The following is a 16,299-nucleotide window of genomic DNA, read 5'->3' as shown; positions in this document are numbered from 1 at the left end:
GGGTTATTGGTAGCGTGATGACATAATCACTCTTAGCCAGAGGATCTCCCTGGGCCCCACTGACTGGTGGTAACCGAGTCTTTTCTTTATCCCCTGACTCTTTAGTCTTTATTGCAGAGTGGCGAGTCTTGCCACTCCTTTCCTATGAGAAAACTCATGTGAAATCTTGCCTTGGTCTGTGCATCCAGCTTCCTACTGCATCTTAGTCCTTGAGGATAAATTGCTGGTTTCTTGTGAAGATAGAACATTATTTTTGATTCCTTGAGTTTTAAAGTGTAACCACACAGGAACCTCATTTTCTTTCATCTGCCCTTTATTTTGATTTTTTTTCCTTTGACTCAAACTGGCCTCACCTAGTGCCCAGACTCACCCACCTCTCACTCCCTTGCTTAATTAATCATTAAGCCCTCAGGACCATGAGGTTCTGGTCAGCCTCCAATAATCCTAGGAATAAAGTCTTGGGTCTGTTGACCACAGGTTTAGAGTTCTGGTCAAACTAGAGATAACAGCTAGTTGTGTTTCAGCTCCCGAACTACCCCACTGACTGCATCCTTGTGAAACCAGACAAAGCGGTGCCATAGCTGACATCAGGACCAGTTGCAATGATCAACTATCCCTACCCTAGTGCCAGCCCATCAGTGGAAACCACGACCCAAACTCCATTAGTCACCATGACTAATGATTTTCCCTGAATAATCCATTTCCTGGAAGCCATCGGGAGTCAACAGTAGCTCATGTGACTCTGGGCATGGGACCATCTTCTTAATAAATCCTTACTTCTTTAAAAAAATTGATTTGAGGAGGGAAGAGGAGTGGGGGACATGGAGAGAGAGAGAGAGAGAGAGAGAGAGAGAGAGAGAGAGAGAGAGAGAGAGAGGAGCATTGATTTGTTCTTCTTATTTACGTATTCATTGGTTGATTCTTTTTTTTCTTTACTGATTAAGGTATTACATATGTGTCCTTATCCCCTGATTGCCCCCCCCCCCCATGTCCTCACTCTCCTGGTGTATGTGTATGTGTCCGTTGGTTATGCTTATATGCATGCATACAAGTCCTTTGGTTGATCTCTCCCCCTTACCACCACCCTTCCCTACCATCACTCTAAGGTTTAAAGGTCTCTTCGATGCTTCTCTGTCTCTGGATCTTTTTTTGTTCATCACTTTATGTTGTTCATTATGTTCTACAAATGAGTGAGATCATGTGGTATTTATCTTTCTCTGACTGGCTTATTTAGCTTAGCATAATGCTCTCCAGTTCCATCCATGCTGTTGCAAATGGTAAGAATATACATAATATATGAAGATGAATTACTAGTAAATGTGGCAAAATGAAAACTACATCTAGATGAAAAACATAACAGACGTTTTTGATACTTTACAACACTATATATGTGTATATATATGAAAACTTTTAGAATAAAGAGTTGAAAAATTAATAAACATGAAACTCAATTCATTTTCTAAATAATAACATGTAATTATTTCCCTGTACCTCTCTGCTGCTTAGTCAAAGTAATTTAATCTTGTATTGATAGAGACTCACTTTTCATGCTAGTCATTAAGATGTTCAAAAATCATATCCTACAGTGAGGATTAAAAAAACAAAACAGTGATAAGAGGTCCAAACCAGGTGATGGTAATGCAGATTCATTAAATATTTATGAGACAGACTTTTTAGGACTTGGAATCAAGGGTGAAGAAGGGAGGCAAATCTTAGGAGATTCTCCAGATTTCTGGATTAGGTGACTTTCCAGACAGGGCTTACAATCAACAGATCCAAGTAATGTGGAAAGGCCCTGTGTGAAGCAGAAGGAAATGAATCCAGTTTTGTACTTAAATGAGTTTTGGCTTAGTATTTAAACACTAAAGGCCCAGTGCATGAAAATTCGTGCACTGGGGGCCGGGGGGAGGGGGGGGGCGGGGGGGGGCACGCCTCAGCCCAGCCTGCACCCTCTCACAGTCCGGGAGTTCTCGCAATGTCCTCCTGATGGCTTAGGCCTGCTTCGCATGGGGCGCGGGCCTAAGCCGCAGTCTGGCCTCCCTCTGCAGGAGGCAACTGGGCCAGCCAGTCAGGGGACGGCATTGCCCCTCGTCACTGTGCTGCTGCCGCCTGGCCTCCCTCTGGGGGAGGCAACAGGAGGGGTGATCAGGGGAAGGCGCTACCCCCATCACTCCCGCTACTGCCGCCACCCTGCCGGCCTCCTCCTGCGGGAGGTGATCGGACGGGGCGATCAAGGGATGGCGCCAGCCCCTGCCAGTCACCCCTCTGCCACTACTGGTCGCGCCACCCTACCCCATCGCAATTCCTTCTCTCTGCCCACTGGCATGTGCCTTGGCTGGCCTGGCACTGCCTGCTCGCTGGCCACGCCCCTCGCCAACTGGTCGTTACGCTGTTTGGTTGATTTGAATATTACATTTTTATTATATAGGATATCCTTTCTTTTCTAAGCTCAAGTGACCTGATATATGTTAGTGGTTGTGTTGTGGGTTTTTTTTGTTTGTTTGTTTGTTTTGTGTGTGTGTGTGTGTGTGTGTGTGTGTGTGTGTGTGTGTTTTGGGGGGCGGTTATTATTAAAGAGAAAACTAACTTGTGGAGTTGCAGTTTGAAGCTTCTCAGCAACACCGAGACCCGTGTCTGCCTCCCGCTGCCCCTAAGCGGCAGCAGATGTACATGGCAAGGAGAAGGGAATGGAAGCATGTTCTTTTTCAAGCCCCCAAAGGTTTGGTGGCATGCTCTTGATAATTAAAACTTTTTAGAAGTTATATGGTCATGTTGATGTGATTAGTGGATTTCTCAAAACATCTCAAGTTTGAATTTTAATAATTTCTTCTATTTTGATATGCTAGCAAAAGATCCAGTGCTGGTTTTCACTCTTCTAGGTTTTCATTAAAATGTAACAATTTCTAGTATGTTTTTAAAGCTGAATGGCTATAAGATTATTTTCTAACCTCACTTTGATACAGTTTTATTCACTTCACATATGTGAACAAATATATAATTGACTAATCCCTTCTTTTTTTTTTTATTGATTTCAGAGAGGAAGAGAGAGGGAGAGAGAGAAACAGCAATGATGAGAGAGAATCACTGACCAGCTGACTCCTGCATGCTCCTCACTGGGTATTAAGTCCGCAACCCGAGCATGTGCCCTTGACTGGAATTGAACCTGGGACCCTGAGTCTGCAGGCCAATGCTCTACCCACTGAGCCAAACCAGCAGGGCTTGACTAATTCCTACTTTTTATAGAACTCATGTTCTTTTAGCAGTCTATTTGGTGCAACCTTTCTGGAGACGTTGAGTGTGTATTCCTATACAGGAGGTTAATTCCATTAGCTTTTTATAATTCATAATGAACATGATAATTTTATTTTTGAACAAAATATGATTTATATGTGTACTTACTTTTGAAAACTAGTATTTAGTAGGTGTAAAGTTTGTGATTTTTAACTCAGTAAAAATTTTTTCTCTTCTAGACAAGCTCCGAAGAAGTATGCCTAATCTAGCTCGGATGCCAAGCACAATGGGCGTTAGTAGCAATGTGAGTTCTCCAGTCACCGTGCGGAATAGTCAGAGCTTTGACTCAAGCTTGCACGGAGCTGGAAATGGGCTTTCAAGAATACAGTCTTGTAGTAAGTATATCAGTTCTTAATTTTTTGTAATTTTTAGTTAATCATAACACCATTAAGCAAATATCTTACTCTTCCATTTCTTCTTTTTCCTCTCAGGAACAATTTTCTCGTCTTGTAACTTTTTCCCCCCACCATTAAAATTGAGTAGTATTTTCATCAGTGCCTATGTTACCAATTACATAGTAAGTTATATGTAATCCTTCATATCCAAGGATAGCAGCAGAAGCACTAAATGGTGATTAATTATCACACAAAATCTGTTTTCTTTATAGATCTGCCTCTTTCTGTCTACTTGATACCTTTACTCTGAAGAAAGCACACCACTTCTGTTAGCTGTTACTTTTGTGTTGTTTTTTAATACCCCACAGCTTTTTCCCCCCAAAATGAAGTTTTATTATTTGTCTACTCCATTTCATCTTACCACAGTCTGTCATTCTGTGTTTTATACAGCAACAAACAGAGTAATGAGTGTTCAGTCTGGTGTTCATATTTTTACTTTTTGTGGGGATGTCGTGGTTCCAGGCCCCCACACCTCCTTTCCTGCTCATGTGATCTATACATGCAGTTGGGGTTAAGTCTGAACCTGACCCTGGGAAACAGACTCAGCCATAGTATTGATATGTCCAAACCTGGAGGCCTGGAGATGATTTGTCAACCAACAAAAGATTACGGTGTCCCCAAAACTCGATGGGAACAAAACCATAGCAGAATTTTACATAGACCTTATTTTTTATTGAATTTGACTACTGTACACATACATCAGCACTCCTGGATATAGAATTCACCTACTATATACTTGAGAAAAACTAATTTAAGAAAACATTTTCAAGAGATCTATAATAATAAAAGCGTAATATGCTAATTAGACCGGACAACCGAATGACCTACCAGATGTCATTCTGGACGTCCTTCCAGATGAAGTGTGGGGGCTGAGGCAGAGGTGATTAGGGGTGATCAGGCAGGCAGGTGAGTGATTGGGGTGATCGGGCAGGCAGGTGAGCAATTAGGGGCAATCAGACAGGCAGGTGAGTGATTGGGGCGATCGGGCAGGCAGGCAAGCAGTTAGGGGCAATCAGGCAGACAGGCAGAGGGATTAGAGGTGATCAGGCAGGCAGAGTGGTTAGGGGTGATCAAGCAGGCAGGCAAGTGGTTAGGGGCAATGAGGCAGGCAGGCAGAGTGGTTAGGGGTGATGAGGCAGGCAGGTAGGTGAGTGGTTAGGAGCCAGCGTTCCCGGATTGCGAGAGGGATGTCCAACTGCCGATTTAGGAGGGATTAGGCCCAAACCAGCAGTCAAACATCCCCTAAGGTGTCCCAGATTGTGAGGGTACAGGCCGGGCTGAGGGACCCCCTACCCCCATGCATGAATTTCGTGCACTGGGCCTCTAGCATCAAGTAAAATTTTATAGACATTTTCTTTTGCTCCCATCCTATTTTTATTTCAAAAAGATATTTTATATTCTATGCTTAAGTTCAAAATCAGCTAAAATGTTTTAGAAAATAGGGTATGTCCCTGTTTAACTGAACGTTAAGTACGAGGCAGCAAAGGCTGGAAAAGTTAGCAAACAACAGGCAGAGTTATGTGCATAAATTTCCGTTAAATTTGTGATTCAGTTTTCCATTGGAGAAAAGAATTATAAAACTAAAAAAATTTCTGCCGAACAGTTCAGTTTCTTAATGTGAAATGATATGCACTGTTGGGCCAGTACATTAGTGAAGCTTTTAAGAGTCTTACTCTGAGAAGTTTTTCATTTTATAGATTTTGCTGTCCTTATCAAGGTAATAATAGCTAGCACTCACGTAGTGGTTATGACATGCCAGATGCCTTGTAAGGCTTCATATAGAGTAACTCACTTATTCTCCCCACAAACTGTAAATGTTATGATGAAAACTGTTTAGGAAGTATATCTGTAATCAGCTGTACTTTTTACTTACTGATGCCACCTCTGTCTTCCTTTCTATAATAACAGCTAAATTATCCCTTGTATTTTCATGAAATCCTCCTCAAAGTAACAATCAAGAAATTCTAATGTCTTCCAAGCAAGGAAGAAATTGTCCTGTGAGAACTTAAAATTGTTAAAGAAAAGGAGGTTATTCTTAGAATATAATAACACTAGAGGCCCGGTGCACAAAAATCAGCCCTGCTCTGTATGTGACGGGGTGCGGCACCCCAACACCCCCCCCCCCCACGGGCCCTGCTCTGTGTGTGACGGGGTAGAGCCATAACCTCCCCATCGGCCCTGCCCTGAGTGTGGCAGTGGCGGCCAGTGCCGTCTCGCAATCTGGGACCCCTCGGGAGATAATGCCCTGCTGGCTTGGGGCCACAGTTCACGTCAAAGCTACTGGCTGTTCTGGTCATTTGGCTTTCTGGTCACGTGGCTTTTATATATATACTAGAGGCCCGGTGCACAAAAATTTGTGCACTCGGGGGGGAAGGGGGGTCCCTCAGCCTGGCCTATGCCCTCTCGCAGTCTGGGACCCCTCGGGAGATAACGACCTGCTGGCTTAGGCCTGCTTCCGGGTGGCAGAGGGCAGGCCCAATTCCTAGGTGCAGCCCCTGGTTGGGCTCAGAGCAGGGCTGATTGGGGAGTTGGGGCGCCGCCCCCTGTCATGCACAGAGCAGGGCGGATTGGGAGATTGCGATGCCACCCTCAGTCACTCTCAGGGTAGGGCCGATTGGGGGTTGGGGCACCGCCCCCTGTCACACTCAAGGCAGGGTCGATGGGGAGGTTGCGGCGCCACCCCCTGTCACGCACAGAGCAGGGCCAATCGGGGTTGGGGCTCTGTACCCTGTCACGCACAGAGCAGGGCCAATCAGGGGGTTGGGGCACCGCCCTCTATCAACCACAGAGCAGGGCCGATCAGGGGGTTGGGGCGCCACCACTGTCACACTCAGGGCAGGGCTGATGGGGAGGTTATGGCTCTACCCTGTCACACACAGAGCAGGGCTGATCAGGGGGTTGGGGCGCCTTCCCCTGTCACGAACAGAGCAGGGCGGATAGGGAGGTTGTGGCCCCACCCCCTGTCACACACAGAGCCGCAGGGCGATCAGGGAGTTTGGGCACTGCCCCGTGTCACGTTGATCCCGGTGCCGGGAGGCCTCTCGGCTCCACTGATCCTGGTGCTGGGAGGCCTCGCAGCTCCGCTGATCCCGGTGCTGGGAGGCATATTACCCTTGTACTATATAGGTTAGAGGCCTGGTGCATGGGTGGGGGCCGGCTGGTTTGCCCTGAAGCGTGTCCTGGATCAGGGTGGGGGTCCCCACTGGGGTGCCTGGCCAGTCTGGGTGAGGGGATGATGGCTGTTTGCAGCTGGTCACACACCCTTCAGGGTGGGGGTCCCCACTGGGGTGCCTGGCCAGTCTGGGTGAGGGGATGAGGGCTGTTTGCAGCTGGTCACACACCCTTCAGGGTGGGGGTCCCCACTGGGGTGCCTGGCCAGTCTGGGTGAGGGGCTGAGGGCTGTTTTCAGGCTGGCGGGTGACTGAAGCTCCCAACTGCTCCTTTTTTTCTTTTTTCTTTTTTATTCTGGGCCAGCTTTAGCTCTGCTCTTAGGCCTTGCTGCTGAAAGCAGGTATCTGGTTTGTTTGGGTTCTACAATCGAAACACAGTATCAACTCCAGCTCTGAGATCCCGAGCTGGCTGAAAGCTGGTTTCTGGCGTTTTGTTTAGCTTCTGTATTTGTTACAATGTTTCAAACTGCAAGCTCAGAGGCCGGCAAGGCTGGCGGGGAACGTTGGAGTCCTCCGTCACTGAAGCAAGCAAGCCTCATGTTTGCTTCCAGCTGCCTGGCTGCCAGCCGCCATCTTGGCTGGCAGTTAATTTGCATATCACCCTGATTAGCCAATGGGAAGGGTAGCAGTCGTACGCTAATTACCATTTTTCTCTTTTATTATATAGGATATTATTCTCTCCATATAAAAGGCTAATATGCAAAGTGTCCCCTTGGGAGTATGACCGGGAGAATGGGAGTTTAATCACTCGCTGTGACATGCACTGACCACTAGGGGGCAGTGTGGAATGAAGGGAGGCCCCAGCCAGCAGCCAGAAGGCCCCTATCAGCCCTGATCGCTGGCCAGGCCTAGGGACCCTACCCATGCATGAATTTTGTGCACTGAGCCTCTAGTAGTAATATAATATAGTTAGGCACTCAAAAATGTTGCTGATTGATAAAATACAAGACTTTCTTGTCAAGAATTAGAATTTTCTAGTCCTGGCTGGGTAGCTCAGTTGCAGGCTCGATTCCTTTGTCAGGACAAGAATCAACCAATGAATGCATAAATAAGTGGAACAACAAATCAATGTTTCTCTAAAAAGTCAACGATTAGATTTTCCAATACTAACAGAGTCTTCTGTCAATTGGCAACATTGTATAATGCAGTACAATTATATATAATGTATTAAAAATTCCATTTTATATAGACATATTAAAAGTTCCATTTTATATATACATATATCTTTCAGACAATATAGGCTTTTAAAAAATATAACATTTCTGAAGTTGGATAGTGATAGAAATTTTGTCTCATATGAACATCATTTTCTCTTCTAGTTCCATCACCAGGACAGCTTCAACACAGAATCCACAGTGTGGGTCATTTCCCTGTGTCTGTCCGACAGCCTCTTAAAGCCACAGCCTATGTGAGCCCAACTGTTCAAGGCAGCACTAACACGCCTTTATCCAATGGCTTACAATTATATTCCAACACTGGAATCCCCACACCAAACAAAGCTACCACTTCTGGGATCATGGGCCGCAGTGCACTTCCAAGACCTTCACTGGCAATAAATGGGAGTAACCTGCCTCGTAGCAAAATTGCACAACCTGTCAGAAGGTAAGAGTCTTCGTCCCCAATGTCAGCAGTGTGTCTACATTACTTCATTTGCAGTTTTAAATCAGAAGCTGCTCCTGCCACCATCTTGCCTTTTTCTTGGCCTCGGTCTAACCCTAATAGTAGGCCATGCTACCCTTTTTGGCCTGACTTTTGTCCCCTCCCTCTGGAAAGTGATGGGTGTGGGTGTCCCTGTGTGGTCAAGTCTTCCTCTCTCTGATCTCATCTTCTTTCTTCCTCAACACTTCACCCTGATGCCCTGTTTGCTTTAATTTACCAGGAAAGCTCCACCTCCAGAACTCTTGCATTTGCCTTCCTTGAAGTTATTTGCAGGGCCTCCTCCCTCTCTCTCCCTTCTTCTCCTACTCCATTTATTAGTTTATAATGTGGTCTGACTCTCCTCACTAGAATGCAGGCCTCCTGAAGGGGGGTAGTTGATCTTTGCTTCATTGCTATATGTCCCTAATGGCAAGCGGTTTGTCCAGCACAGAGTAGGATTGCAAATGTTTTATGAATCAATTTTCCTATCAAAATGAGCCCAACTGTATTAGGCACACATGCATGTGCACACATATACCTTCCCATCACATGCATGGTTAAAAAAACATCTTAGTGATAATTAGTGGGTTTTGTTAGCTTATGTAAGTTCATTGTGGTCCAGGTAACAGTCCTCCCACTCCACAATTCTAGATTCCTTGCAGGACACACTTTAGATGAGCTCATAGTCATGAGGTACCCTTCTGGAACTTAGATATCCTGGAGTGTTTTATGGTTAAAAATTTCTGTAAAAGTGTGTTGAGGAGAGCTTGGAAGATGAAACAGTGGAGGCAGTAAATGTAAACAACTTTATAAGAAAAGAATATATGAAGGAGGAGAGGGAGGGAATCAGTAAATATTTGAAAGGGGTGTGGAAACAAGTAACTTTTCTTTATGCACTGGTATGTGTAAATAGTTTTGCTTTTTTATTTTCTGATTAGAAGTAATAGGTGTTCAGATCAGAAACTATTGAAAAACACAGAAAATAAAGTCTGATTTAGAATCCTACTACCCAGATAGCAATAACGTTGGTGTATATTTGTTAAATAAATTCTCCCCCAGTAAATGCAGAGCTGTGTTGTGATTATGGCTGAATAGAACATACATAGGTTATTTGACACATACTGTATAGGTAAATAGGACCATCTATTTGTCTCCAACCTAGCTTCCTGGGAAGGTTGTCACTACCAGACTATTTGTGAGGGTCTGTTTTCCCAAACTGGAAAACACTGGGAATTAATTCTTTGCCAATCTGAAAGGAAAATGTTTGATTATCCATAAGGTTTAAAATTTCTTCATGTTATGCTCTGGCCAGTGTGGCTCAGTTGGTTGAGTGTCATCCCATGCACCAAAAGGTCTCGGTTCTATTCCCAGGTTGTGGGTCTCTGATTGGGGTGCATATGGGAGGTACCCCATCGATGTTTCTTTCCCCCTCTCCCTCTCTCTATAAAAAGTCAATAAAAGCATGCTTTAAAAATTTATGTTAATTTGCTGTTTATAATCAATGAAATAACTGTTTGTTCTGGGGCCATTTTTTTTTCTATTGAGTTTACCTTTTTCTTTCTGATTAAAGTGTGTTTTATACATTAAGGGTATTGATCATTTTTTTTCTCATGCCCACGCAGAGTACATAGCACTGTGGTGAGCACTGGGTTTCTAGCAGATGCGCATGTTGCAAAGCTCCAGTGTGTTGAACACAAGACTCACTTGGGGAAGTGCCAACAGGTTGTCAGGACTGGAGGAGCTGATGAAAGGAAGCAACGTGACCCATAGGATTATTTTTATATATATATATAATATATTTTTATTGATTTCAGAGAGGAAGGGAGGGGGAGAGATAGAAACATCAATGATGAGAGAGAATCATTGATTGGCTGCCCCTTGCACGCCCCCTAGTGGGGATGAGCCCGCAACCTGAGCATGTGCCCTTGACCAGGAATTGAAGCTGGGACCCTTCAGTTTACAGGTCGACGCTCTATTCAGTGAGCCAGAGCGGCTAGGGTGACCCGCAGGGTTATTAACACTGTTTCCTTTTTCTCACCTTTACAGTTTCCTTCAGCCTCCAAAGCCTCTGTCCTCACTCAGCACTCTGAGGGACGGAAACTGGAGAGATGGCTGCTACTGACGCAGTTTTACGTACCCTCGAGGAATGGGAAAGAAGTGGAAATGAGGGCTGTATTACCTAGCTGGCTGGGTAACAGTGGATGTCAGGATATTCTTTCCCTTTTGCATTTTAACGTACTTACTGCATTGTTTTTCAGTGAACCAATCGCCAGAGACTAATTATTGCACTTAAACATTTGCCTGAGATACTGCAGCATTCTCAAATCCATGGTTGCAGTATTGCGACACTTAGATCTAGAAAGTTTTTGTAGAACTGCTACGTACCTGAACACTTTTTGAGAGAACTGAGATGTATCATTAATGCTTTCTTTGCCATATGAGTTTTTAAAGTAACTTGTTCAATTTACTTACGTGTTCTAAACATCTTCCCAGTACATGTTCTGTGTTTTAATACATTACATATTTACAAATATGTTTGATCAATGTATGCTTTGAAATTTACTTTTTTATAGTTTACAGGAATTTTATTTTTTTGTGCCTATTTCTTTTTACACCTATGTGAACCACTATGGAACAACTTAAACTTTGTGCCATAAAAATATTTTTGTGGTAAGGGACTATTTTTTTAACTCTGAGGATATATCAGCAAAAATCCACCAAACAGTTTCAGAGACATAATTTTGTGTTGAATGAGCACTGTGTAATCTGAAGCATTGCAAGGAGGTAGCCAGACAGCAAGTTAAATGGTCTCGTCTTTTTCATTGTTAATTTATTGTCACACATGGGTTTCATATTTATAAAGGCATCACAAGCTCATTGCGCTTAATACCGGCAATGTTTGCTACTATACCACCACCGATTTTCAATACTTTATTACAGAGGATGAAACTGTAATGTTTTATTAACAATGCTTCTGGAAATGAATGCATTTTAAAGCAAATAAATCTTTTTGATAGACCTTTTACAAAACCCATTTGCACTAATGAATGCTTTTCTTATGGTATATGACTTAATATTTGTTACTGTGTACACTGCTGTTTTGGAATGTTCAGAAATAAAGACTATTTCAGCAATATCAGGTCATGTATGAATGTGCAGCATAAATGTATGCATACCATATATATATCTCATCACAGTCGTGAATGTGGTCATTGTTGCTACGTTCTCATGCAGGGCATTTATAGCTAAAGCAGGTAGATAGAATATCCACATTTGTAAAAATTATTTCCTTCTCTAAAATACTTGTAAGGTTTAGTTTTAGTCCTATTTAGAAGGGCTACTAGAAAACTCAAGTAGGCTGTTGCCCAGAAACACATTTATGGATGAACATGACCAGGGGAGATTTTAATACTTTGTGGGGATTGAACTTGAAATACTTTCTCAGTATCAGCAAAATATTATCGTTATTCTACATTATATTTGATAGTTGTTGGAAGACTTTTCATCTGAAGGTACAGTTATGGAAAGGTGATGAAAAGGTTTTAATGTTTAAAAATAGAGTTCTGCTTAAAGTCCTTGGAAATTTTTTTTTTTAAATGTGCCTTTAGATAGAATTCTATCCAAAATTAAAAGACTGGCTTTAAAGTAGCCTGTACTCTAAGTGAAGTGTGAGCTGGAGGAGGAGCGGTGTCAAGGGGGAAGTGGTATGCAGTAAGCACTTCTTTAGTGACAAGACTGTGCTAGATATTTTGTATACATTTGTCTAATTCTAATAATCATCAATGTTGTCACAAGTTTAAAAGTATAGGCACTGAGCCCTAGAGATGTGACATTAACCTTGTGTACATATCAGCCAGGAAATGGTGAAGTTGGCTTCTGAACCCAGGTGTTCCCAGTCTCAAAACTCTGTTTTCCCCACAATGCTCTCTTCCTATGAACACGTGTAGTTAAGTTAGTACATTTTTTAAATGAGTTTATATTCTGCTGAGGAAGTTAAAGGATCCAATTCATTTTCAATTCACAGGTTTCATTTATATTTTTTAAAAAAAGTCTGTTCAGCCCTTGGAATCAAAAACAAAAAATCCCTGCATTTTAGACTTTATAGTCTCATTGGGTGGAGAGACAGTAAACCATAAACAAGTAAGTGAATCACAGTATGTTAGGGCCTAAGTGCTATGGGAGAGAAAGAGAAAAGGTCAAAGTAAGAGGAGTTGAGAATCTGGAGATGGGGAGAGATCACACTAATAAGTGGAGTCCTCGGGGCAGCTCTCATTAAGGAGTTGACACCTGGACAAAGACTTGGAGCCAAAGAGACAAACTGAGTCCTGAAGCTTTCATGGCCTCTTTTACCTATTGTCACAACTCTCCCTAGGTTCATACTTAACAATTATTCTAGGTGCATAGGAGAGAATTTAAAAGGTTGCATACAACGGATGCCTTAGGGTAGTGGTTTTCAAAGTGTGATCCCCACATCAGCATCAGCCTCTCCTGGGAATTTACTAGAAATGCAGGTTCGCAAGCCCTCCCCAGATCTACTAAATCAGCCCTCTAGGTGAAATTTGGAGCAATACAGGTCTACCTCTAGAAACAAGAAAAATATCAAGTAAATAATCTAATACTTAAGGGAACTATAAAAAGAACAAAGACAGTCCAAAGTGAGTAGAAGGAAGGAAATAACAAAGATCAGAACAAATAAATGAAATAGAGTAAAAAAAAAAACACCCCAACCCAACAACAATAGAAGAAATCAATGGAACCAAGAGCTGGTTCTTTGATAAGATAACCAAAATTGATAAAACTTTATCCAGATTTGTCAAGAAAAAAAGAGGGCCCAAATAAAATCAGAAATGAAAGAGAAATGATAGCAGATGTCAAGTGAAATAAGCCAGTCAGAGAAAGATAAGTATCACATGATCTCACTTATATGTGGAATCTAATGAATAGACTGATGAGCAAAACAGATCCAGAGACATGGAACAGATTGATGAATCTGAGAGGAAAGGGGGGCATGAGGGATGGCAGGAAGAGATTAACCAAAGAACTTATATGCATAACCCATGGACACAGACAACAGGGCCTGGGGGTGGGGGTGAATATGGGGTGGAGGGGTTCACTGGAGAAAAAAAGGGGACATCTGAAATACGTTCAACAATAAATTTTAAAAAGGAATGCAGCAGAAACCACAGAAATACAAAGGATTATAAGAATATACTATGGACAATTCTATGCCAACAAATTGGACAACCCCCAAAAATGATAAATTCCTAGAAACATAATCTTCCAAGGCTGAATGAGGAAGAAACAAAAAATAGCATTGGAAGTCCTAACCACAGTAATTAGACAAAAATAAATAAAAGGCATTCAAATTGGAAAGAAAGAAGTAAAACTGTCAATATTTGCAGATCATATGACATCATATAGAGAGAACTCTAAAGAATCCTCTAAAAAACTAGAACTAAAAAATGAATTCAGTAAAGTATCAGGATTAATATTCAGAAATTGATTACATTGATATCCTAAAAACCACAGAGAGATTTTTCTGACATTAAGTAGCTGTATCAGATTTCTTTTAGATTTATGATACACGTTTTAAAGTCACACCTTTATCATTTTGATGTTCAACAGTTTATAGTTCAATTTTTTTAATCTTGTGTGAGAAATTTTGCCCTTCAACTTGAGCAGGACAAGCCATCCTATCTAATAAAAGAGAAACATGCAAATTGACCATGACCCTGACACCCTTCCCATTGGCTAATCAGGGTGATATGCAAATTTACTGCTAACCAAGATGGTGGCCGGCAGCCATGCAGCTGAAGCAAGCAGGAGGCTTGCTTGCTCCAGCGATGGAGGAAGCCAAGGTTCCCCACCTGCCGCAGCCTGGCTCTGAGCTGCACTCTAAGCAACTATATTGCAATTATCGAAGCTAAACAGGTTCCAGAAACCTGCTTTCAGCCAGCTTCGGCCTCAGAGCTCAGAGCTGCAGTGATGGCAACAGAGTTTCAATTATAGAAGCCAAACAAACCTAGAAACCTGCTTTCAGCCAACTTCAGCCTCAGAGCTTAGAGCTGCAGTGATGGCAACAGTTTCAATTATAGAAGCCAAACAAACCTAGAAACCTGCTTTCAGCCAGCTTCAGCCTCAGAGCTTAGAGCTGCTGTGATGGCAACAGAATTTCAATTATAGAAGCCAAACAGACCCAGAAACCTGCTTTCAGCCCTCAGAGCTGGAGCCGGCTCTCAGCTCCAGTGACAGCTATAGAAGGTAAATAAATCCCAGAATAAAAAGAAAAAAGAAAAAAAGAGGGTGGGAGCTTAAGTTGCCCTCCAGCCTGAAAACGGCTCTCAGGCCCTCACCCAGACTGGCCAGGCACCCCAGTGGGGCCCCCAACCCTGAAGGGGGTGTGACCAGCTGCAGCCATCAGCCCATCATCCAAGCTCGCCAGGCATCCAAGCGGGACCCCCACCCTGATCTGGGACACTTTCAGGGCAAACCAGCCAGCCCCCACCCGTGCACCAGGCCTCTATCCTATACTACAGGCAGGGCGGGGCAGTGCGAGCTGCCATCCGGGCCCCATGTGCAGCCCTGGGCAGCGGGGCATAAGCCCCACCCCCAGCCGGGACCCCTATGTGCCACCTGAGCCCCCAGCTGGGACCCCTGTGCCACCTAAGCCCCGCACTGCTAAGCCCCGCCCCCACCTGGGACCCTATGACTATTGGAGAGCAGGAAAGTGCCGCTGGGCCCTGGGTAGCTGTGGTGATCGGGCCATCAGTAAATAGAAAAGTGTGGCCTGCAGGCAGTCCCCAGCTGCGCCTGATCCGGGAGTAGGAAAGCAAGCCTGGCCTGGAGGCAGCCCCAAGCTGGGCCTGAAACGGGAGCAGGAAAGCCTGACCTGCGGGCAGCCCCCAGCTGGGCCTGCTCCCTGGTCGTCATGGGGATCCGGGAGCAGGAGAGTAAGCCCGGCCTGCGGGCAGCTCCAAGCTGGGCCTGCTCCCCGGTTGCCATGGAAACCTGGGAGTGGGAAAGCCTGGCTTGCAAGCAGCACCCCCATCCTGGCCATAGCTCAAGGGAGAGTACAATATGCAGTGGAGGCCAGGAGCCTGAGAGATCAACACAGAGGGGCTCCTGCTCCAAGCCTCCATGGTGTGGCTGGGGCCAGGCCCCCAGCAGACATACACACACACACACACACACACACACAGTGCCTGCTCTGAGCCTCCAATGTGGCTGGGGGCAGACCCCCAGTGGGGACACACACACACACACACACACACACACACACGGCAACTGCTTCGAGCCTACGTGGTGTGGCTGGGGGCAGGCCCTAGCAGACAGACACACACACACACACACACACACACACACACACACAGGACGCCTGCTCCTAGCCTCTGCTGCCAGACTGTGGCCATCATTAGGACATCCACTGAGGGCTCCCAGACTGTGAGAAGGGCAGGCTGAGCTGAGGGAACTCCATGCCCCAGTGCACAAATTTCGTGCACCGGGCCTCTAGTCTATCTATATAAAAGGCTAATATGCTAAGTGTCCTTCCCACCTTCCGACTGGTTGCTATGATGCTCACTGACCACCAGGGGGCAGATGCTCAATGCAGGAGCTGCTGTGACATGCACAGAGAAACGGCACTGCAGACCTGGAACCCAGAAAGCAACACTTGGCTTCTCCCAAATGGGATACAGGCCCCCCCCCCCCCCCCCCAGAGCAACAGCCCACCAAGTCACAGCCGACGCTGCCGAGGCCCAATGGCGCAAAATGCAGCCCATAGCCCAGCCCAGAAACGGCCCCTGTGG

General features: G+C 44.5%; 1 protein-coding gene across 2 annotated transcripts in view; it reads left to right on the top strand.

Moving 5' to 3' along the window:
• The window catches only part of SLAIN1 (SLAIN motif family member 1), a gene marked incomplete at its 5' end in the record, with an annotated part of 57,120 nt that extends 44,446 nt beyond the window's left edge, over positions 1-12,674 (top strand). For both annotated transcript variants that reach the window (XM_081083307.1, XM_081083306.1), the window contains 3 exons: positions 3,471-3,626; positions 8,176-8,458; positions 10,541-12,674. In XM_081083307.1, coding sequence (XP_080939433.1) covers positions 3,471-3,626; positions 8,176-8,458; positions 10,541-10,616 — 515 coding nt within the window. In that variant the 3' untranslated portion in view covers positions 10,617-12,674. The remainder of the gene's footprint in view (positions 1-3,470; positions 3,627-8,175; positions 8,459-10,540) is intronic.
• Positions 12,675-16,299: the final 3,625 nt, after the last annotated feature.

Source organism: Myotis nattereri (genome assembly GCF_964212035.1).
Source record: "Myotis nattereri genome assembly, chromosome: 2".
In the NCBI taxonomy this organism is placed as follows: domain Eukaryota; kingdom Metazoa; phylum Chordata; class Mammalia; order Chiroptera; family Vespertilionidae; genus Myotis; species Myotis nattereri.
The sequence above is the reverse complement of the archived record's forward strand: the minus strand, read 5'-3'. Positions and strand labels throughout refer to the sequence as shown.